The sequence below is a fragment of the Chiloscyllium plagiosum genome, unplaced genomic scaffold (genome assembly GCF_037043375.1).
Source record: "Chiloscyllium plagiosum isolate Xiang-an unplaced genomic scaffold, Cpla_swu_hap1 HiC_scaffold_15, whole genome shotgun sequence".
NCBI classification, from domain to species: Eukaryota; Metazoa; Chordata; class Chondrichthyes; order Orectolobiformes; family Hemiscylliidae; genus Chiloscyllium; species Chiloscyllium plagiosum.
Window position 1 is genome coordinate 69,541,701 of NW_028270153.1, and position 24,458 is coordinate 69,566,158.

General features: G+C 49.3%; 1 protein-coding gene across 1 annotated transcript in view; it reads right to left on the reverse strand.

The window, feature by feature from the left end:
* The window catches only part of LOC122559893 (piezo-type mechanosensitive ion channel component 2-like), a 222,866-nt gene that overhangs the window by 109,017 nt on the left and 89,391 nt on the right, over window positions 1-24,458 (reverse strand). Inside the window, exons 20-21 of the mRNA XM_087994623.1 lie at window positions 23,460-23,566; window positions 1,132-1,252 (exon numbers count right to left, since the gene is read on the reverse strand). Coding sequence (XP_087850749.1) covers window positions 1,132-1,252; window positions 23,460-23,566 — 228 coding nt within the window. The remainder of the gene's footprint in view (window positions 1-1,131; window positions 1,253-23,459; window positions 23,567-24,458) is intronic.

The window sequence follows — 24,458 nt, forward strand, 5'->3', positions numbered from 1 at the left end:
TACAGACCTGGTTTCCTCAGTGCTCAATCTCAAATTGAACCTACAGATTCAGAGGCAAGTGTACTACCAAGTCAGCCATAGCTGTCAATATGAGATACTTCAGCAATTGTGAGCTTTTCGTAACCTTTAGCCTGCTAAATGAGAATTGATTAACTGATTTCAACACAGTGACCATTGATGTCATATTTAATAGGGATCTTAAAGAAATGGAGAGTTTATACATTAAAACAAATTACTTTCCAGAGTGTACTATGGGAGAATTTAATTAGTTGACAGGAAGTTCTGCTGAAGGGAACATCTGTGAATACAACATCATTACCAGAGGCAAAAAAATCAGAACCAATGGTCCAGAGTTTGAAACTTCATTTATATCTGGATGAACAGCAAGCAGCACATGTTTAAGAACTGGGATTTGTAATGGTTTATGGAAATGTTAGATATTTATAAAAAAACAAGGGAAGTTGCTTATTAAAATTAATTGTGTACGAAGTATTGTTATGTATGCAGTCACGTGTAGATTGTCACATAGAATGGGTGAGAAAGGTGAAAAGCTGACATACTTGCAATGGGATTTGGGATTCAAAGGTTTGCAGTCTTGATACTTAACTCAGATTTCCAACACAATCAAGTCTTCAGGCTCAATCGTTGAATTTCAGTATCCATACATGATCTGTGAACTCATAGAATCCCTACTTGTTAGGCCATTCAGCCTAACAAGTCCATACCAACCCTTCAAAAAGCATCCCACCCAGACCCACACTTTATCCTATCCCTGCAACCTTGTATTTTCCCATGGCTAATCCACCTCGCCTGCTCATCCCTGGTCACTATGGGAAATTTACCATGGCTAATCCACCTAACCTGCACATCGTTGGACTGTGGGAGGAAACCAGAGCAGTGCTAATCACAGGGCCACCGTGCTGCCGCAAATAATGAGCTCCATTTGTGTCTATCAGCAAGCGGGGATAGCACACATGCCCAGGTAATGAGGGAGCACTACTATGTTTTTTATTACATGCCGTGTTGATTTGAGGAATAAATAATCAGTAATGCCATACAGTGTTTTTCCCAATAGTTCACCAGCCCGAAGTACCCCTGAGTTATTGACACTGATTTGCTGCAATTCAGTACCTTGTCGATTTCTTTGCTCCACATCTTCTTTCATCCTCTGTGCTTTCTTTGCCTGCTTCAGCTCCTTGTGTTTTTCCTCAACTGCTGCTTTAGAGTCTTTGACTAAGGCTATGTAAGCAAACTGTAAGGAAAGAGTTAAATCAGACAAGTTACTCGTGGTCTATTCAGACTCCCTGGGTGAGGCCTCAGCCCATTTAAAGACTATTTCCGTGGCACAGAGTGTAGGTTGGGGCTCAGGTCTCTTCAGGAATTGAGAAAGTGAGAAAGCCACGACGAAGCAGCATTCTCAAATACGCTCCTTCAGCAGACACTGTGTTATCTTCACAATCCACAGAACACAGCTCACAACAACATCGTGGTCCATTTGTTGCAAGTGATTTTACAAGGGACTCGTATTATGTAGATTTGATTGTGAATGGGTCAAGGGCACAGGAGAGGACATTAATATGACTCTTATATATGACTATTATAATTTGTTGGCTGGCAATCTTTTGTTCACTTTATCCAGTGGTTGATTGCTGAATTGTTTAGATTGAATTACTGGATATCTTACTTGTCTCCAAGTATTACAATGATAGTTCTAAATTCAACCAGCTAATTTACATAATTTAAAACATTGAGAACTTCACAGAACCTTCAATGCATAAGTAATTGTAATGAGTAGTCTTTCTTGAGATTTTTCTTGGAGTCAGTCACATGACCCACTAACTCCATCCACAAATTAAAACAGTTAAGCACTGTGAGAGAAACCATCACCAGACACATTTACTCAAATACTAAACGACAAGATGGATATAAATTTATTAAGGAACTGTATCCAATTTAACTGATATTGAACTCTGTTTGGAAGGTGAGTGAAATAGTCTGAAACTATTCAAATGTCAGGGAAAGGAAATTCTTTATAAGTGGGTCAGCGGACTGTACTGGAGGTGTCGATGAGTGGGTCAGTGTAGTGTACTGGAGGTGTAGATGAGTGGGTCAGTGTAGTGTACTGGAGGTGTCGATGGGTGGGTCAGTGTAGTGTACTGGAGGTGTCAATGAGTGGGTCAGTATAGCGTACTGGAGGTGTAGATGAGTGGGTCAGTATAGCGTACTGGAGATATCGATGAGTGGGTCAGTGTAGTGTACTGGAGGTGTAGATGAGTGGGTCAGTATAGCGTACTGGAGGTATCAATGAGTGGGTCAGTGTAGTGTACTGGAGGTGTAGATGAGTGGGTCAGTATAGCATACTGGAGGTGTCGATGAGTGGGTCAGTGTAGTGTACTGGAGGTATCAATGAGTTGGTCAGTGTAGCGTACTGGAGGTGTAGATGAGTGGGTCAGTATAGCGTACTGGAGGTATCAATGAGTGGGTCAGTGTAGTGTACTGGAGGTGTAGATGAGTGGGTCAGTATAGCGTACTGGAGGTGTCGATGAGTGGGTCAGTGTGGTGTACTGGAGGTGTAGATGAGTGGGTCAGTGTAGTGTACTGGAGGTGTTGATGAATGGGTCAGCGTAGGGTACTGGAGGTGTAGATGAGTGGGTCAGTGTAGTGTACTGGAGGTGTAGATGAGTGGGTCAGTTTAGCGTACTGGAGGTATCGATGAGTGGGTCAGTGTAGCGTACTGGAGGTGTCGATGAGTGGGTCATTGTAGTGTACTGGAGGTGTAGATGAGTGGGTCACTGTAGCGTACTGGAGGTGTGGATGAGTGGGTCAATGTAGTGTACTGGAGGTGTCGAGTGGGTCAGTGTAGCGTACTGGAGGTGTGGATGAGCAGAGGGATCTTGGTGGATGAGCAGAGGGATCTTGGTGGATGAGCAGAGGGATCTTGGTGTCCATGTACACAGATCTCTGAAAGTTGCCACCCAGGTAAATAGTGCGGTGAGGAAGGCATATGGCGTACTGGCTTTTATTGGTAGAGGAATTGAGTTCCGGAGTCCTGAGGTCATGATGCAGTTGTATAAGACTCTGGTGCGGCCGCATCTGGAATATTGTGTGCAGTTTTGGTCGCCATACTATAGGAAGGATGTGGAGGCACTGGAACGGGTGCAGAGGAGGTTTACCAGGATGTTGCCTGGTATGGAAGGAAGATCGTATGAGGAAAGACTGAGACACTTAGGGCTGTTTTCATTAGAGAAAAGAAGGTTTAGGGGTGACTTGATTGAGGTGTACAAGATGATTAGGGGGTTAGATAGGGTTGACAGTGTGAACCTTTTCCCGCGTATGGAGTCGGGTATTACAAGGGGGCATAGCTTTAAATTAAGGGGGGGTAGATATAGGACTGAAGTTAGGGGTAGGTTCTTCACTCAGCGAGTCGTAAGTTCATGGAATGCCCTGCCAGTAGCAGTGGTGGACTCTCCCTCTTTATGGGCATTTAAGCGGGCATTGGATAGGTATATGGAGGATAGTGGGTTAGTATAGGTTAGGTGGGCTTGGATCGGCGCAACATCGAGGGCCAAAGGGCCTGTACTGCGCTGTATTGTTCTATGTTCTATGTTCTATGAGTGGGTCAGTGTAGTGTACTGGAGGTGTCGATGAGTGGGTCAGTGTAGTATACTGGATGTGTAGATGAGTGGGTCAGTGTACCGTACTGGAGGTGTTGATGAGTGGGTCAGTGTAGTGTATTGGAGGTGTAGATGAGTGGGTCAGTATAGTGTAGTGGAGGTGTAGATGAGTCAGTCAGTGCAGCGTACTGGAGGTGTCGAGTGGGTCAGTGTAGCATTCTGGAGGTGTAGATGAGTGGGTCATTGTAGCGTACTGGAGGTATCGATGAGTGGATCAGTTTAGTGTACTGGAGGTGTCGATGAGTGGGTCAGTGTAGTGTACTGGAGGTGTCGATGAGTGGGTCAGTGTAGTGTACTGGAGGTGTAGATAAGTGGATCAGTATAGGGTACAGGAGATGTCAACGAGTGGGTCAGTGTAGCGTACTGGAGCGGTCGATGAGTGGGTCAGTGTAGTGTACTGGAGGTGTAGATGAGTGCTAGAAATGTGTTGCTGGAAAAGCGCAGCAGGTCAGGCAGCATCCAGGGAATAGGAGAGTCGACGTTTCGGGCTTAAGCACTTGTTCAGGAAAGAAGGTACTGGAAGTGTAGATGACTGGGTCAGTGTAGTGTACTGGAGGTGTAGATGAGTCGGTCAGTTTAGCGTACTGGAGGTATAGATGAGTGGGCCAGAGTAGTGCACTGGAGGTGTCGAGTGGGTCAGTGTAGCGTACTGGATGTGTCGATGAGTGGGTCAGTGTAGTGTACTGGAGATGTCGATGAGTGGGTCAGTGTAGCGTACTGGAGGTGTGATTGAGTGGGTCAGTGTAGCGTACTGGCGGTGTAGATGAGTGGGTCAGTATAGCGTACTGGAGGTGTAGATGAGTGGGTCAGTGTAGTGTTCTGGAGGTGTAGATGAGTGGGTCAGTGTAGCGTACTGGAGGTGTAGATGAGTGGGTCAGTATAGCGTACTGGCGGTGTAGATGAGTGGGTCATGATAGCATACCGGAGGTATCGATGAGTGGGTCAGTGTAGCGTACTGGATGTATCGATGAGTGGGTCAGTGTGGCGTACTGGAGGTGTCGATGAGTTGGTCAGTGCAGTGTACTGGAGGTGTAGATGAGTGGGTCAGTGTAGCGTACTGGAGGTGTAGATGAGTGGGTCAGTGTAGCGTACTGGAGGTGTAGATGAGTGGGTCAGTGTAGTGTACTGGAGGTGTAGATGAGTGGGTCAGTGTAGTGTACTGGAGGTGTTGATGAATGGGTCAGCGTAGGGTACTGGAGGTGTAGATGAGTGGGTCAGTGTAGTGTACTGGAGGTGTAGATGAGTGGGTCAGTTTAGCGTACTGGAGGTATCGATGAGTGGGTCAGTGTAGCGTACTGGAGGTGTCGATGAGTGGGTCATTGTAGTGTACTGGAGGTGTAGATGAGTGGGTCACTGTAGCGTACTGGAGGTGTGGATGAGTGGGTCAATGTAGTGTACTGGAGGTGTCGAGTGGGTCAGTGTAGCGTACTGGAGGTGTGGATGAGCAGAGGGATCTTGGTGGATGAGCAGAGGGATCTTGGTGTCCATGTACACAGATCTCTGAAAGTTGCCACCAGGGTAAATAGTGCGGTGAGGAAGGCATATGGAGGTGTAGATGAGTGGGTCAGTGTAGTGTAGTGGAGGTGTTGATGAGTGGGTCAGTGTAGTGTATTGGAGGTGTAGATGAGTGGGTCAGTGTAGCATACTGGAGGTGTCGAGTGGTTCAGTGTAGCGTACTGGAGGTGTAGATGAGTGGGTCAGTGTAGTGTACTGGAGGTGTCGAGTGGGTCAGTATAGTGTACTGGAGGTGTAGATGAGTGGGTCAGTGTAGTGTACTGGAGGTGTCGAGGGGGTCAGTGTAGCGTACTGGAGATGTAAATGAGTGGGCCAGTGTAGTGTACTGGAGGTGTCGAGTGGGTCAGTGTAGCGTACTGGAGGTGTAGATGAGTGGGCCAGTGTAGTGTACTGGAGGTGTAGATGAGTGGGTCAGTGTAGTATACTGGAGGTGGAGATGAGTGGGTCAGTGTAGTGTATTGGAGGTGTAGATGATTGGGCCAGTGTAGTGTACTGGAGGTGTAGATGAGTGGGTCAGTGTAGTGTACTGGAGGTGTAGATGAGTGGGTCAGTGTCGTATATTGGAGGTGTAGATGAGGGGGTCAGTGTGGCATATTGGAATGTAGATGAGTGGGTCAGTTTAGCGTACTGGAGATGTAGATGAGTGGGTCAGTGCAGTATACTGGAGGTGTAGATGAGTGGGTCAGTGTCGTGTACTGGAGGTGTAGATGAGTGGGCCAGTGTAGTGTACTGGACGTGTAGATGAGTGGGCCCGTGTAGTATACTGGATGTGTAAATGAGTGGATCGGTGTAGCGTACTGGATGTGTCGATGAGTGGGTCAGTGTAGTGTACTGGAGATGTCGATGAGTGGGTCAGTGTAGCGTACTGGAGGTGTGATTGAGTGGGTCAGTGTAGCGTACTGGCGGTGTAGATGAGTGGGTCAGTATAGCGTACTGGAGGTGTAGATGACTGGGTCAGTGTAATATACTGGAGGTGTAGATGAGTGGGTCAGTGTAGCGTACTGGAGGTGTAGGTGAGTCAGTCAGTGTAGCGTACTGGAGGTGTCGATGAGTGGGTCAGTGTCGCGTACTGGAGGTGTGGATGAGTGGGTCATTGTAGCGTACTGGAGGTGTAGATGAGTGGGTCAGTGTCGTGTACCGGAGGTGTAGATGAGTGGGTCAGTGTAGTATACTAGAGGTGTAGATGAGTGGGTCAGTGTAGTGTACTGGAGATGTCGATGAGTGGGTCAGTGTAGCGTACTGGAGGTGTAGATGAGTGGGCCAGTGTAGTGTACTGGAGGTGTAGATAAGTCGGTCAGTTTAGCGTACTGGAGGTATAGATGAGTGGGCCAGAGTAGTGTACTGGAGGTGTCGAGTGGGTCAGTGTAGCGTACTGGATGTGTCGATGAGTGGGTCAGTGTAGTGTACTGGAGATGTCGATGAGTGGGTCAGTGTAGCGTACTGGCGGTGTAGATGAGTGGGTCAGTATAGCGTACTGGAGGTGTAGATGACTGGGTCAGTGTAGTGTACTGGAGGTGTAGATGAGTGGGTCAGTATAGCGTACTGGAGGTGTAGATGAGTGGGTCATGATAGCATACTGGAGGTATCGATGAGTGAGTCAGTGTAGCGTACTGGATGTATCGATGAGTGGGTCAGTGTAGCGTACTGGAGGTGTCGATGAGTGGGTCAGTATAGCGTACTGGAGGTGTGGATGAGTGGGTCAGTATAGCGTACTGGAGGTGTTGATGAGTGGGTCAGTGTAGTGTAGTGGAGGTGTTGATGAGTGGGTCAGTGTAGTGTATTGGAGGTGTAGATGAGTGGGTCAGTGCAGTGTACTGGAGGTGTCGAGTGGGTCAGTGTAGCGTACTGGAGATGGAAATGAGTGGGCCAGTGTAGTGTACTGGAGGTATTGAGTGGGTCAGTGTAGCTTACTGGAGGTGTAGCTGAGTGGGCCAGTGTAGTGTACTGGAGGTGTAGATGAGTGGGTCAATGTAGTATACTGGAGGTGGAGATGAGTGGGTCAGTGTAGTGTATTGGGGGTGTAGATGATTGGGCCAGTGTAGTGTACTGGAGGTGTAGATGAGTGTGTCAGTGTAGTGTATTGGAGGTGTAGATGAGTGGGCCAGTGTAGTGTACTGGAGGTGTAGATGAGTGGGTCAGTGTAGTGTACTGGAGGTGTAGATGAGCGGATCAGTGTCATATATTAGAGGTGTAGATGAGGGGGTCAGTGTAGCATATTGGAATGTAGATGAGTAGGTCAGTTTAGCGTACTGGAGATGTAGATGAGTGGGTCAGTGTCGTATATTGGAGGTGTAGATGAGGGGGTCAGTGTGGCATATTGGAATGTAGATGAGTGGGTCAGTTTAGCGTACTGGAGATGTAGATGAGTGGGTCAGTGCAGTATACTGGAGGTGTAGATGAGTGGGTCAGTGTCGTGTACTGGAGGTGTAGATGAGTGGGCCAGTGTAGTGTACTGGACGTGTAGATGAGTGGGCCCGTGTAGTATACTGGATGTGTAAATGAGTGGATCGGTGTAGCGTACTGGATGTGTCGATGAGTGGGTCAGTGTAGTGTACTGGAGATGTCGATGAGTGGGTCAGTGTAGCGTACTGGAGGTGTGATTGAGTGGGTCAGTGTAGCGTACTGGCGGTGTAGATGAGTGGGTCAGTATAGCGTACTGGAGGTGTAGATGACTGGGTCAGTGTAATATACTGGAGGTGTAGATGAGTGGGTCAGTGTAGCGTACTGGAGGTGTAGGTGAGTCAGTCAGTGTAGCGTACTGGAGGTGTCGATGAGTGGGTCAGTGTCGCGTACTGGAGGTGTGGATGAGTGGGTCATTGTAGCGTACTGGAGGTGTAGATGAGTGGGTCAGTGTCGTGTACCGGAGGTGTAGATGAGTGGGTCAGTGTAGTATACTAGAGGTGTAGATGAGTGGGTCAGTGTAGTGTACTGGAGATGTCGATGAGTGGGTCAGTGTAGCGTACTGGAGGTGTAGATGAGTGGGCCAGTGTAGTGTACTGGAGGTGTAGATAAGTCGGTCAGTTTAGCGTACTGGAGGTATAGATGAGTGGGCCAGAGTAGTGTACTGGAGGTGTCGAGTGGGTCAGTGTAGCGTACTGGATGTGTCGATGAGTGGGTCAGTGTAGTGTACTGGAGATGTCGATGAGTGGGTCAGTGTAGCGTACTGGCGGTGTAGATGAGTGGGTCAGTGTAGTGTACTGGAGGTGTAGATGAGTGGGCCAGTGCAGTGTACTGGAGGTGTAGATGAGTGGGCCCGTGTAGTATACTGGAGGTGTAAATGAGTGGATCAGTGTAGTGTACTGGAGATGTCGATGAGTGGGTCAGTGTAGCGTACTGGAGGTGTAGATGAGTGGGCCAGTGTAGTGTACTGGAGGTGTTGATGAGTGGGTCAGTGTAACGTACTGGAGGTGAAGATGAGTGGGTCAGTATAGCGTACTGGAGGTGTGGATGAGTGGGTCAGTATAGCGTACTGGAGGTGTTGATGAGTGGGTCAGTGTAGTGTAGTGGAGGTGTTGATGAGTGGGTCAGTGTAGTGTATTGGAGGTGTAGATGAGTGGGTCAGTGCAGTGTACTGGAGGTGTCGAGTGGGTCAGTGTAGCGTACTGGAGATGGAAATGAGTGGGCCAGTGTAGTGTACTGGAGGTATTGAGTGGGTCAGTGTAGCTTACTGGAGGTGTAGCTGAGTGGGCCAGTGTAGTGTACTGGAGGTGTAGATGAGTGGGTCAATGTAGTATACTGGAGGTGGAGATGAGTGGGTCAGTGTAGTGTATTGGGGGTGTAGATGATTGGGCCAGTGTAGTGTACTGGAGGTGTAGATGAGTGTGTCAGTGTAGTGTATTGGAGGTGTAGATGAGTGGGCCAGTGTAGTGTACTGGAGGTGTAGATGAGTGGGTCAGTGTAGTGTACTGGAGGTGTAGATGAGCGGATCAGTGTCATATATTAGAGGTGTAGATGAGGGGGTCAGTGTAGCATATTGGAATGTAGATGAGTAGGTCAGTTTAGCGTACTGGAGATGTAGATGAGTGGGTCAGTGCAGTATATTGGAGGTGTAGATGAGTGGGTCAGTGTAGTGTACTGGAGGTGTAGATGAGTGGGCCAGTGCAGTGTACTGGAGGTGTAGATGAGTGGGCCCGTGTAGTATACTGGAGGTGTAAATGAGTGGATCAGTGTAGTGTACTGGAGATGTCGATGAGTGGGTCAGTGTAGCGTACTGGAGGTGTAGATGAGTGGGCCAGTGTAGTGTACTGGAGGTGTTGATGAGTGGGTCAGTGTAACGTACTGGAGGTGAAGATGAGTGGGTCAGTGTAGTGTACTGGAGGTGGAGATGAGTGGGTCAGTGTAATATACTGGAGGTGTAGATGAGTGGGTCAGTGTAGCGTACTGGAGGTGTAGGTGAGTCAGTCAGTGTAGCGTACTGGAGGTGTCGATGAGTGGATCAGTGTCGCGTACTGGAGGTGTGGATGAGTGGGTCATTGTAGCGTACTGGAGATGTAGATGAGTGGGTCAGTGTCGTGTACTGGAGATGTCGATGAGTGGGTCAGTGTAGCGTACTGGAGGTGTAGATGAGTGGGCCAGTGTAGTGTACTGGAGGTGTAAATGAGTGGATCAGTGTAGTGTACTGGAGGTGTAGATGAGTGGGTCAGAGTAGCGTACTGGAGGTGTAGATGAGTGGGTCAGTGTAGTGTACTGGAGGTGTAGATGAGTGGATCAGTGCAGTGTACTGGAGGTGTAGATGAGTGAGTCAGTGTAGCATACTGGAGGTGTAGGTGAGTGGGTCAGTGTAGCGTACTGGAGGTGTAGATGAGTGGGTCAGTGTAGTATACTGGAGGTGTCGATGAGTGGGTCAGTGTAGCGTACTGGAGGTGTCGATGAGTGGGTCAGTGTAGCGTACTGGAGGTGTAGATGAGTGGGTCAGTGTAGTATACTGGAAGTGTCCATGAGTGGGTCAGTGTAGTGTACTGGAGGTGTAGATGAGTGGGTCAGTGCAGTGTACTGGAGGTGTCGATGACTGGGTCGGTGTAGTGTACTGGAGATGTAGCTGAGTTGTTCAGTGCAGTGTACTGGAGGTGTAGATGAGTGGGCCCGTGTAGTATACAGGAGGTGTAAATGAGTGGTTCAGTGTCGTGTACTGGAGATGTTGATGACTGGGTCAGTGTAGCGTACTGGACGTGTAGATGAGTTGGCCAGTGTAGTGTACTGGAGATGTAGATGAGTGGGTCAGTGTGGTGTACTGGAGGTATCGATGAGTGGGTCAGTGTAGTATACTGGAAGTGTAGATGAGTGGGTCAGTGTCGTGTACTGGAGGTGTAGATGAGTGGGTCAGTGTAGTGTACTGGAGATGTCGATGAGTGGGTCAGTGTAGCGTACTGGAGGTGTAGATGAGTGGGTCAGTGTAGCGTACTGGAGGTGTAGATGAGTGGGTTAGTGTAGTGTACTGGAGGTGTAGATGAGTGGATCAGTGTAATATAGTGGAGGTGTAGATGAGTGGGTCAGTGTAGCGTACTGGAGGTGTAGGTGAGTGGGTCAGTGTAGTATACTGGAGGTGTAGATGAGTGGGTCAGTGTAGCGTACTGGAGGTGTAGATGAGTGGTTCAGTGTAGTATACTGGAAGTGTCGATGAGTGGGTCAGTGTAGTGTACTGGAGGTGTAAATGTGTGGGTCAGTGCAGTCTACTGGAGGTATCGATGACTGGCTCGGTGTAGTGTACTGGAGATGTGGCTGAGTTGGTCAGTGCAGTGTACTGGAGGTGTAGATGAGTGGGCCCGTGTAGTATACAGCAGGTGTAAATGAGTGGGTCAGTGTCGTGTACTGGAGATGTTGATGAGTGGGTCAGTGTATTATACTGGAGGTGTCGATGAGTGGGTCAGTGTAGCGTACTGGAGGTGTAGATGAGTGGGTCAGTGTAGTATACTGGAAGTGTCGATGAGTGGTTCAGTGTAGTGGACTGGAGGTGTAGATGAGTGGGTCAGTGTAGCGTACTGGACGTGTAGATGAGTGGGCCAGTGTAGTGCACTGGAGGTGTAGATGAGTGGGTCAGTGCAAGTACTGGAGGTGTAAATGAGTGGGTCAGTGTAGTGTACTGGAGATGTTGATGAGTGGGTCAGTGTAGCGTACTGGACGTGTAGATGAGTTGGCCAGTGTAGTGCACTGGAGATGTAGATGACTGGGTCAGTGTGGTGTACTGGAGGTATCGATGAGTGGGTCAGTGTAGTGTACTGGAGGTGTAGATGAGTGGGTCAGTGTAGTATACCGGAAGTGTCGATGAGTGAGTCAGTGTAGCGTACTGGAGGTGTAGATGAGTGGGTCAGTGTAGTATACTGGAAGTGTCGATGAGTGGGTCAGTGTAGTGTACTGGAGGTGTAGATGAGTGGGTCAGTGCAGTGTACTGGAGGTATAGATGACTGGGTCGGTGTAGTGTACTGGAGGTGTAAATGAGTGGGTCAGTGTAGTGCACTGGAGATGTTGATGAGTGGGTCAGTGTAGCGTACTGGACGTGTAGATGAGTTGGCCAGTGTAGTGTACTGGAGATGTAGATGAGTGGGACAGTGTGGTGTACTGGAGGTATCGATGAGTGGGTCAGTGTAGTGTACTGGAAGTGTAGATGAGTGGGTCAGTGTAATATACTGGAGGTGTAGATGAGTGGGTCATGTAGCGTACTGGAGGTGTAGGTGAGTGGGTCAGTGTAGCGTACTGAAGGTGTAGATGAGTGGGTCAGTGTAGTATACTGGAAGTGTCGATAAGTGGGTCAGTGTAGTGTACTGGAGGTGTAGATGAGTGGGTCAGTGCAGTGTACTGGAGGTATAGATGACTGGGTCGGGGTAGTGTACTGGAGATGTAGCTGAGTTGGTCAGTGCAGTGTACTGGAGATGTTGATGAGTGGGTCAGTGTAGCGTACTGGACGTGTAGATGAGTTGGCCAGTGTGGTGTACTGAAGGTATCGATGAGTGGGTCAGTGTAGTGTACTGGAAGTGTAGATGAGTGGGTCAGTTTAGCGTACTGGAGATGTAGATGAGTGGGTCAGTGCAGTATACTGGAGGTGTAGATGAGTGGGTCAGTGCAGTGTACTGGAGGTATAGATGACTGGGTCGGGGTAGTGTACTGGAGATGTAGCTGAGTTGGTCAGTGCACTGTACTGGAGATGTTGATGAGTGGGTCAGTGTAGCGTACTGGACGTGTAGATGAGTTGGCCAGTGTGGTGTACTGATGGTATCGATGAGTGGGTCAGTGTAGTGTACTGGAAGTGTAGATGAGTGGGTCAGTTTAGCGTACTGGAGATGTAGATGAGTGGGTCAGTGCAGTATACTGGAGGTGTAGATGAGTGGGTCAGTGTAGTGTACTGGAGGTGTAGATGAGTGGGTCAGTGTAGTGTACTGGAGGTGTAGATGAGTGGGTCAGTGCAGTGTACTGGAGGTATAGATGACTGGGTCGGTGTAGTGTACTGGAGGTGTAAATGAGTGGGTCAGTGTAGTGTACTGGAGATGTTGATGAGTGGGTCAGTGTAGCGTACTGGACGTGTAGATGAGTTGGCCAGTGTAGTGTACTGGAAGTGTCGATGAGTGGGTCAGTGTTGTGTAGTGGAAGTGTAGATGAGTGGGTCAGTGAAGTTTATCGGAGCTGTCGATGAGTGGGTCAGTGTAGTGTACTGGAGGTGTAGATGGGTTGGTCAGTGTAGTATACTGTTGGTGTAGATGAGTGGGTCAGTACAGTGTACTGGAGGTGTAGATGAGTGGGTCAGTGTAGCGTACTGGAGATGTAGATGAGTGGGCCAGTGTAGTGTACTGGAAGTGTAGATGAGTGGGTCAGTGTAGCGTACTGGAGGTGTAGGTGAGTGGGTCAGTGTAGCGTACTGAAGGTGTAGATGAGTGGGTCAGTGTAGTATACTGGAGGTGTCGATGAGTGAGTCAGTGTAGCGTACTAGAGGTGTAGATGAGTGGGTCAGTGTAGTATACTGGAAGTGTCGATGAGTGGGTCAGTGTAGTGTACTGGTGGTGTAGATGAGTGGGTCAGTGCAGTGTACTGGAGGTATAGATGACTGGGTCGGTGTAGTGTACTGGAGATGTAGCTGAGTTGGTCAGTGCAGCATACTGGAGATGTTGATGAGTGGATCAGTGTAGCGTACTGGACGTGTAGATGAGTTGGCCAGTGTAGTGTACTGGAGATGAAGATGAGTGGGTCAGTGTGGTGTACTGAAGGTATCGATGAGTGGGTCAGTGTAGTGCACTGGAAGTGTAGATGAGTGGGTCAGTGTTGTGTAGTGCAAGTGTAGATGAGTGGGTCAGTGTAGCGTACTGGATGTGCAGATGAGTGGGTCAGTGTAGTTTATTGGAGGTGTAGATGAGTGGGTCAGTGTAATATACTGTTGGTGTAGATGAGTGGGTCAGTGCAGTGTACTGGAGGTGTAGATGAGTGGGTCAGTGTAGCGTACTGGAGATGTAGATGAGTGGGCCAGTGAAGTGTACTGGAAGTGTAGATGAGTGGGTCAGTGTAGCGCACTGGAGGTGTAGATGAATGGATCAGTGCAGTGTACTGGAGGTGTAGATGAGTGGGCCCGTGTAGTATACTGGAGGTGTAAATGAGTGGATCAGTGTAGTGTACTGGAGATGTCGATGAGTGGGTCAGTGTAGCGTACTGGAGGTGTAGATGAGTGGGCCAGTGTAGTGTACTGGAGGTGTAGATGAGTGGGTCAGTGTAACGTACTGGAGGTGTAGATGAGTGGGTCAGTGTAGTGTACTGGAGGTGGAGATGAGTGGGTCAGTGTAATATACTGGAGGTGTAGATGAGTGGGTCAGTGTAGCGTACTGGAGGTGTAGGTGAGTCAGTCAGTGTAGCGTACTGGAGGTGTCGATGAGTGGGTCAGTGTCGCGTACTGGAGGTGTGGATGAGTGGGTCAGTGTAGTGTACTGGAGGTGTAGATGAGTGGGTCAGTGTCGTGTACTGGAGGTGTAGATGAGTGGGTCAGTGTAGTATACTGGAGGTGTAGATGAGTGGGTCAGTGTAGTGTACTGGAGATGTTGATGAGTGGGTCAGTGTAGCGTACTGGAGGTGTGGATGAGTGGGCCAGTGTAGTGTACTGGAGCTGTAGATGAGTGGGTCAGTGTAGCGTACTGGAGGTGTAGATGAGTGGGTCAGTGTAGTATAATGGAAGTGTCCATGAGTGGGTCAGTGTAGTGTACTGGAGGTGTAGATGAGTGGGTCAGTGCAGTGTACTGGAGGTGTCGATGACTGGGTCGGTGTAGTGTACTGGAGATGTAGCTGAGTTGGTCAGTGCAGTGTACTGGAGGTGTAGATGAGTGGGCCCGTGTAGTATACAGGAGGTGTAAATGAGTGGTTCAGTGTAGTGTACTGGAGATGTTGATGACTGGGTCAGTGTAGCGTACTGGACGTGTAGATGAGTTGGCCAGTGTAGTGTACTGGAGATGTAGATGAGTGGGTCAGTGTGGTGTACTGGAGGTATCGATGAGTGGGTCAGTGTAGTGTACTGGAAGTGTAGATGAGTGGGTCAGTGTCGTGTACTGGAGGTGTAGATGAGTGGGTCAGTGTAGTATACTGGAGATGTCGATGAGTGGGTCAGTGTAGCGTACTGGAGGTGCAGATGAGTGGGTCAGTGTAGCTTACTGGAGGTGAAGATGAGTGGGTCAGTTTAGCGTACTGGAGGTGTAGATGAGTGGGTCAGTGTAGTGTACTGGAGGTGTAGACGAGTGGATCAGTGTAATATACTGGAGGTGTAGATGAGTGGGTCAGTGTAGCGTACTGGAGGTGTAGGTGAGTGGGTCAGTGTAGTGTACTGGAGGTGTAGATGAGTGGGTCTGTGTAGTATACTGGAGATGCCGATGAGTGGGTCAGTGTAGCGTACTGGAGGTGTAGATGAGTGGGTCAGTGTAGTATACTGGAAGTGTCGATGAGTGGGTCAGTGTAGTGTACTGGAGGTGTAGATGTGTGGGTCAGTGCAGTGTACTGGAGGTATCGATGACTGGGTCGGTGTAGTGTACTGGAGATGTAGCTGAGTTGGTCAGTGCAGTGTACTGGAGGTGTAGATGAGTGGGCCCGTGTAGTATACAGGAGGTGTAAATGAGTGGGTCAGTGTCGTGTACTGGAGATGTTGATGAGTGGGTCAGTGTAGTATACTGGAGGTGTCGATGAATGGGTCAGTGTAGCGTACTGGAGGTGTAGATGTGTGGGTCAGTGTAGTATACTGGAAGTGTCGATGAGTGGGTCAGTGTAGTGTACTGGAGGTGTAGATGAGTGGGTCAGTGCATTGTACTGGAGGTGTAGATGAGTGGGTCAGTGCAGTGTACTGGAGGTGTAGATGAGTGGGCCCGTGTAGTATACAGGAGGTGTAAATGAGTGGTTCAGTGCAGTGTACTGGAGATGTTGATGAGTGGGTCAGTGTAGCGTACTGGACGTGTAGATGAGTGGGCCAGTGTAGTGCACTGGAGATGTAGATGAGTGGGTCAGTGCAAGTACTGGAGGTGTAAATGAGTGGGTCAGTATAGTGTACTGGAGATGTTGATGAGTGGGTCAGTGTAGCGTACTGGACGTGTAGATGAGTTGGCCAGTGTACTGCACTGGAGATGTAGATGAGTGGGTCAGTGTGGTGTACTGGAGGTATCGATGAGTGGGTCAGTGTAGTATACTGGAGGTATAGATGAGTGGGTCAGTGTAGTATACTGGAAGTGTCGATGAGTGAGTCAGTGTAGCGTACTGGAGGTGTAGATGAGTGGGTCAGTGTAGTGTACTGGAGGTGTAGATGAGTGGGTCAGTGCAGTGTACTGGAGGTATAGATGACTGGGTCGGTGTAGTGTACTGGAGGTGTAAATGAGTGGGTCAGTGTAGTGTACTGGAGATGTTGATGAGTGGGTCAGTGTAGCGTACTGGACGTGTAGATGAGTTGGCCAGTGTAGTGTACTGGAAGTGTCGATGAGTGGGTCAGTGTTGTGTAGTGGAAGTGTAGATGAGTGGGTCAGTGAAGCTTATCGGAGCTGTCGATGAGTGGGTCAGTGTAGTGTACTGGAGGTGTAGATGAGTTGGTCAGTGTAGTATACTGTTGGTGTAGATGAGTGGGTCAGTACAGTGTACTGGAGGTGTAGATGAGTGGGTCAGTGTAGCGTACTGGAGATGTAGATGAGTGGGCCAGTGTAGTGTACTGGAAGTGTAGATGAGTGGGTCAGTGTAGCGTACTAGAGGTGTAGATGAGTGGGTCAGTGTAGTATACTGGAAGTGTCGATGAGTGGGTCAGTGTAGTGTACTGGTGGTGTAGATGAGTGGGTCAGTGCAGTGTACTGGAGGTATAGATGACTGGGTCGGTGTAGTGTACTGGAGATGTAGCTGAGTTGGTCAGTGCAGTGTACTGGAGATGTTGATGAGTGGGTCAGTGTAGCGTACTGGACGTGTAGATGAGTTGGCCAGTGTGGTGTACTGGAGATGAAGATGAGTGGGTCGGTGTGGTGTACTGAAGGTATCGACGAGTGGGTCAGTGTAGCGCACTGGAAGTGTAGATGAGTGGGTCAGTGTTGTGTAGTGCAAGTGAAGATGAGTGGGTCAGTGTAGCGTACTGGATGTGCAGATGAGTGGGTCAGTGTAGTTTATTGGAGGTGTAGATGAGTGGGTCAGTGTAATATACTGTTGGTGTAGATGAGTGGGTCAGTGCAGTGTACTGGAGGTGTAGATGAGTGGGTCAGTGTAGCGTACTGGAGATGTAGATGAGTGGGCCAGTGAAGTGTACTGGAAGTGTAGATGAGTGGGTCAGTGTAGCGCACTGGAGGTGTAGATGAATGGATCAGTGCAGTGTACTGGAGGTGTAGATGAGTGGGCCCGTGTAGTATACTGGAGGCGTAAATGAGTGGATCAGTGTAGTGTACTGGAGATGTCGATGAGTGGGTCAGTGTAGCGTACTGGAGGTGTAGATGAGTGGGCCAGTGTAGTGTACTGGAGGTGTAGATGAGTGGGTCAGTGTAACGTACTGGAGGTGTAGATGAGTGGGTCAGTGTAGTGTACTGGAGGTGGAGATGAGTGGGTCAGTGTAATATACTGGAGGTGTAGATGAGTGGGTCAGTGTAGTGTACTGGAAGTGTAGGTGAGTCAGTCAGTGTAGCGTACTGGAGGTGTCGATGAGTGGGTCAGTGTCGCGTACTGGAGGTGTGGATGAGTGGTCATTATAGCGTACTGGAGGTGTAGATGAGTGGGTCAGTGTCGTGTACTGGAGGTGTAGATGAGTGGGTCAGTGTAGTATACTGAGGTGTAGATGAGTGGGTCAGTGTAGTGTACTGGAGATGTCGATGAGTGGGTCAGTGTAGTGTACTGGAGGTGTGGATGAGTGGGCCAGTGTAGTGTACTGGAGGTGTGGATGAGTGGGTCAGTGTAGCGTACTGGAGGTGTAGATGAGTGGGTCAGTGTAGTGTACTGGAGGTGTAGATGAGTGGATCAGTGCAGTGTACTGGAGGTGTAGATGAGTGAGTCAGTGTAGCGTACTGGAGGTGTAGGTGAGTGGGTCAGTGTAGCGTACTGGAGGTGTAGATGAGTGGGTCAGTGTAGTATACTGGAGGTGTTGATGAGTGGGTCAGTGTAGCGTACTGGAGGTGTAGATGAGTGGGTCAGTGTAGTATAATGGAAGTGTCCATGAGTGGGTCAGTGTAGTGTACTGGAGGTGTAGATGAGTGGGTCAGTGCAGTGTACTGGAGGTGTCGATGACTGGGTCGGTGTAGTGTACTGGAGATGTAGCTGAGTTGGTCAGTGCAGTGTACTGGAGGTGTAGATGAGTGGGCCCGTGTAGTATACAGGAGGTGTAAATGAGTGGTTCAGTGTAGTGTACTGGAGATGTTGATGACTGGGTCAGTGTAGCGTACTGGACGTGTAGATGAGTTGGCCAGTGTAGTGTACTGGAGATGTAGATGAGTGGGTCAGTGTGGTGTACTGGAGGTATCGATGAGTGGGTCAGTGTAGTGTACTGGAAGTGTAGATGAGTGGGTCAGTGTCGTGTACTGGAGGTGTAGATGAGTGGGTCAGTGTAGTATACTGGAGATGTCGATGAGTGGGTCAGTGTAGCGTACTGGAGGTGTAGATGAGTGGGTCAGTGTAGCGTACTGGAGGTGAAGATGAGTGGGTCAGTGTAGCGTACTGGAGGTGTAGATGAGTGGGTCAGTGTAGTGTACTGGAGGTGTAGACGAGTGGATCAGTGTAATATACTGGAGGTGTAGATGAGTGGGTCAGTGTAGCGTACTGGAGGTGTAGGTGAGTGGGTCAGTGTAGTGTACTGGAGGTGTAGATGAGTGGGTCTGTGTAGTATACTGGAGATGCCGATGAGTGGGTCAGTGTAGCGTACTGGAGGTGTAGATGAGTGGGTCAGTGTAGTATACTGGAAGTGTCGATGAGTGGGTCAGTGTAGTGTACTGGAGGTGTAGATGTGTGGGTCAGTGCAGTGTACTGGAGGTATCGATGACTGGGTCGGTGTAGTGTACTGGAGATGTAGCTGAGTTGGTCAGTGCAGTGTACTGGAGGTGTAGATGAGTGGGCCCGTGTAGTATACAGGAGGTGTAAATGAGTGGGTCAGTGTCGTGTACTGGAGATGTTGATGAGTGGGTCAGTGTAGTATACTGGAGGTGTCGATGAGTGGGTCAGTGTAGCGTACTGGAGGTGTAGATGAGTGGGTCAGTGCAGTGTACTGGAGGTGTAGATGAGTGGGCCCGTGTAGTATACAGGAGGTGTAAATGAGTGGTTCAGTGTAGTGTACTGGAGATGTTGATGAGTGGGTCAGTGTAGCGTACTGTACATGTAGATGAGTGGGCCAGTGTAGTGCACTGGAGATGTAGATGAGTGGGTCAGTGCAAGTACTGGAGGTGTAAATGAGTGGGTCAGTGTAGTGTACTGGAGATGTTGATGAGTGGGTCAGTGTAGCGTACTGGATGTGTAGATGAGTTGGCCAGTGTACTGCACTGGAGATGTAGATGAGTGGGTCAGTGTGGTGTACTGGAGGTATCGATGAGTGGGTCAGTGTAGTATACTGGAGGTATAGATGAGTGGGTCAGTGTAGTATACTGGAAGTGTCGATGAGTGAGTCAGTGTAGCGTACTGGAGGTGTAGATGAGTGGGTCAGTGTAGTGTACTGGAGGTGTAGATGAGTGGGTCAGTGCAGTGTACTGGAGGTGTAGATGAGTGGGCCCGTGTAGTATACAGGAGGTGTAAATGAGTGGTTCAGTGTAGTGTACTGGAGATGTTGATGAGTGGGTCAGTGTAGCGTACTGGACGTGTAGATGAGTGGGCCAGTGTAGTGCACTGGAGATGTAGATGAGTGGGTCAGTGCAAGTACTGGAGGTGTAAATGAGTGGGTCAGTGTAGTGTACTGGAGATGTTGATGAGTGGGTCAGTGTAGCGTACTGGACGTGTAGATGAGTTGGCCAGTGTACTGCACTGGAGATGTAGATGAGTGGGTCAGTGTGGTGTACTGGAGGTATCGATGAGTGGGTCAGTGTAGTATACTGGAGGTATAGATGAGTGTGTCAGTGTAGTATACTGGAAGTGTCGATGAGTGAGTCAGTGTAGCGTACTGGATGTGCAGATGAGTGGGTCAGTGTAGTTTATTGGAGGTGTAGATGAGTGGGTCAGTGTAATATACTGTTGGTGTAGATGAGTGGGTCAGTGCAGTGTACTGGAGGTGTAGATGAGTGGGTCAGTGTAGCGTACTGGAGATGTAGATGAGTGGGCCAGTGTAGTGTACTGGAAGTGTAGATGAGTGGGTCAGTGTAGTGTACTGGAGGTGTAGATGAGTGGGTCAGTGCATTGTACTGGAGGTATAGATGACTGGGTCGGTGTAGTGTACTGGAGATGTAGCTGAGTTGGTCAGTGCATGTACTGGAGGTGTAAATGAGTGGGTCAGTGTAGTGTACTGGAGGTGTAGGTGAGTCAGTCAGTGTAGCGTACTGGAGGTGTAGATGAGTGGGTCAGTGTAGTATACTGTTGGTGTAGATGAGTGGGTCAGTGCAGTGTACTGGAGGTGTAGATGAGTGGGTCAGTGTAGTGTACTGGAGATGTCGATGAGTGGGTCAGTGTAGCGTACTGGAGATGTAGATGAGTGGGTCAGTGTGGTATACTGGAGGTATCGATGAGTGGGTCAGTGTAGTGTACTGGAAGTGTCGATGAGTGGGTCAGTGTTGTGTAGTGGAAGTGTAGATGAGTGGGTCAGTGAAGTTTATCGGAGCTGTCGATGAGTGGGTCAGTGTAGTGTACTGGAGGTGTAGATGAGTGGGTCAGTATAGTATACTGTTGGTGCAGATGAGTGGGTCAGTGCAGTGTACTGGAGGTGTAGATGAGTGGGTCAGTGTAGCGTACTGGAGATGTAGATGAGTGGGCCAGTGTAGTGTACTGGAAGTGTAGATGAGTGGGTCAGTGTAGCGTACTGGAGGTGTAGATGAGTGGATCAGTGCAGTGTACTGGAGGTGTAGATGAGTGGGTCAGTGTAGCGTACTGGAGATGTAGATGAGTGGGCCAGTGTAGTGTACTGGAAGTGTAGATGAGTGGGTCAGTTTAGCGTACTGGAGATGTAGATGAGTGGGTCAGTGTAGCGTACTGGAGGTGTAGATGAGTGGGTCAGTGTAGCGTACTGAAGGTGTAGATGAGTGGGTCAGTGTAGTATACTGGAGGTGTCGATGAGTGAGTCAGTGTAGCGTACTAGAGGTGTAGATGAGTGGGTCAGTGTAGTATACTGGAAGTGTCGATGAGCGGGTCAGTGTAGTGTACTGGAGGTGTAGATGAGTGGGTCAGTGCAGTGTACTGGAGGTATAGATGACTGGGTCGGTGTAGTGTATTGGAGATGTAGCTGAGTTGGTCAGTGCAGTGTACTGGAGATGTTGATGACTGGGTCAGTGTAGCGTACTGGACGTGTAGATGAGTTGGCCAGTGTAGTGTACTGGAGATGTAGATGAGTGGGTCAGTGTGGTGTACTGAAGGTATCGATGAGTGGGTCAGTGTAGTGTACTGGATGTGTAGATGAGTGGGTCAGTGCAGTTTATTGGAGGTGTAGATGAGTGGTACAGTGTAATATACTGTTTGTGTAGATGAGTGGGTCAGTGTAGTGTACTGGAGGTGTAGATGAGTGGGTCAGTGTAGCGTACTGGAGATGTAGATGAGTGGGCCAGTGTAGTGTACTGGAAGTGTAGATGAGTGGGTCAGTGTAGCGCACTGGAGGTGTAGATGAGTGGATCAGTGCAGTGTACTGGAGGTGTCGATGAGTGAGTCAGTGTAGCGTACTGGAGGTGTAGATGAGTGGGTCAGTGTAGTATACTGGAAGTGTCGATGAGTGGGTCAGTGTAGTGTACTGGAGGTGTAGATGAGTGGGTCAGTGCAGTGTACTGGAGGTATAGATGACTGGGTCGGTGTAGTGTACTGGAGATGTAGCTGAGTTGGTCAGTGCAGTGTACTGGAGGTGTAAATGAGTGGGTCAGTGTAGTGTACTGAAGGTATCGATGAGTGGGTCAGTGTAGTGTACTGGATGTGTAGATGAGTGGGTCAGTGTTGTGTCGTGGAAGTGTAGATGAGTGGGTCAGTGTAGCGTACTGGATGTGTAGATGATTGGGTCCGTGTTGTGTCGTGGAAGTGTAGATGAGTGGGTCAGTGTCACGTACTGGACGTGTAGATGAGTGTGTCAGTGTAGTTTATTGGAGGTGTAGATGAGTGGGCCAGTCTAATATACTGTTGGTGTAGATGAGTGGGTCAGTGCAGAGTACTGGATGTGTAGATGAGTGGGTCAGTGTAGCGTACTGGAGATGTAGATGAGTGGGCCAGTGTAGTGTACTGGAAGTGTAGATGAGTGGGTCAGTGTAGCGCACTGGAGGTGCAGATGAATGGATCAGTGCAGTGTACTGGAGGTGTAGATGAGTGGGTCAGTGTTGTGTACTGGAGGTGTAGATGAGTGGGTCAGTGTAGCGTACTGGAGGTGTAGATGAGTGGACCAGTGCAGTGTACTGTTGGTGTAGAGGAGTGGGTCAGTGCAGTGTACTGGAGGTGTGGATGAGTGGGTCAGTGTAGTGTACTGGAGGTGTCAATGAGTGGGTCAGTGTAGTGTACTGGAGGTGTAGGTGAGTCAGTCAGTGTAGCGTACTGGAGGTGTAGATGAGTGGGTCAGTGTAGTATACTGTTGGTGTAGATGAGTGGGTCAGTGCAGTGTACTGGAGGTGTAGATGAGTGGGTCAGTGTAGTGTACTGGAGATGTCGATGAGTGGGTCAGTGTAGCGTACTGGAGATGTAGATGAGTGGGTCAGTGTGGTGTACTGGAGGTATCGATGAGTGGGTCAGTGTAGTGTACTGGAAGTGTCGATGAGTGGGTCAGTGTTGTGTAGTGGAAGTGTAGATGAGTGGGTCAGTGAAGTGTACTGGAGGTGTCGATGAATGGGTCAGTGTCGTGTACTGGAGGTGTAGATGAGTGGGTCAGTGTCGTGTACTGGAGCTGTAGATGAGTGGGTCAGTGTAGTGTACTGGAGATGTCGTTGAGTGGCTTAGTGTAGCGTACTGGAGGTGTGGATGAGTGGTCAGTGTAGCGTACTGGAGGTGTAGATGACTGGGTCAGTGTAGTGCACTGGAGGTGTCGATGAGTGGGTCAGTGTCGTGTAATGGAGGTGTAGATGACTGGGTCAATGCAGTGTACTGGAGGTGTGGACGAGTGGGTCAGTGTAGCGTACTGGAGGTGTAGATGAGTGTGTCAGTATAGTGTACTGGAGGTGTAGAATGAGTCGGTCAGTGTAGTATACTGGAGATGTTGATGAGTGGGTCAGTGTAGCGTACTGGAGGTGTGGATGAGTGGGTCAGTGTTGTATACTGGAGGTGTCGATGGCTGGGTCAGTGTAGTGTACTGGAGGTGTAGAATGAGTGGGTCAATGTAGCGTATTGGAGGTGTCGATGGCTGGGTCAGTGTAGTGTACTGGTTGTGTCAATGGGTGGTTCAATGTAGTGTACTGGAGGTGTAGATGAGTTCGTCAGTGTAGCGTACTGGAGGTGTTAGAGGAGTATGGCAGTGTAGTGTACTGGAGGTGTGGAGGAGTGGGTCAGTGTAGTGTACTGGAGGTGTTAGAGGAGTGTGTCAGTGTAGTGTACTCGAGGTGTGGAGGAGTGGGTCAGTGTAGTGCACTGGAGGTGTAGAGGGGTGGGTCAGTGTCGTGTACTGGAGGTGTAGAGGGGTGGGTCAGCAGACAGTATTGTGATGGTGGACCATAATGCAGAGTAATATTTGGTGTCAGGACCAGTCAGAACAGAACATTGCTGGTGACCCCCTCAGTACATACATACCTGGAATGCTGAGGTTTTTACAGTTTCATCTTTAACTGTTCCAGTTTCATCCTTCGCTTCATCCTCACTGTCAGTGTCAAATAGATAGTAATCCCCGCTATGGATCACTACAGCAGCAAGGCAAAAACAGGTTGTGGGTGGACAGCCAATGCATACATGTCAGCAACAGCAGGAATCACTTTGAGAATTCTGATGTAGTTTTTTGAGAGGGAACAGGAAAGGTCTATTCTCATATCACTGAGGATAATGAGTATTACTCTCTGCTTCTCCTGGTTTTACCTCATGGGACTTGTTAAAGGGAGAAACATTACCAATCGAAAATGGCATTCAGCACATATTGAAGGGACAGCCGCGAGAGCAGCTGCAATGTTCAGCCTGGCTGGCATTCCTTCAATTCAATTCGAAGGCCAATTAATACCAATCAGTTCCAGTTTCACCATTGTCCAAGAACATACACTACACTGACCAACTCATCGACACCTCCAGTACACTGCACTGACCAACTCATCGACACCTCCAGTACACTGCACTGACCCACTCATCTACACCTCCAGTACACTGCACTGACCCACTCATCTACACCTCCAGTACACTGCACTGACCAACTCATCGACACCTCCAGTACACTGCACTGACCCACTCATCTACAGCTCCAGTACACTGCACTGACCCACCCATCTACACCTCCAGTACACTGCACTGACCAACTCATCGACAACTCCAGTACACTGCACTGACCCACTCATCTACACCTCCAGTACACTGCACTGACCCACTCATCTACAGCTCCAGAACACTGCACTGACCCACTCATCTACACCTCCAGTACACTACACTGACCAACTCATCGACACCTCCAGTACACTGCACTGGCCCACTCATCGACACCTCCAGTACACTGCACTGACCCAGTCATCTACACCTCCAGTAAACTGCACTGACCCACTCACCTACAGCTCCAGTACACTGCACTGACCCACTCATCCACACCTCCAGTAC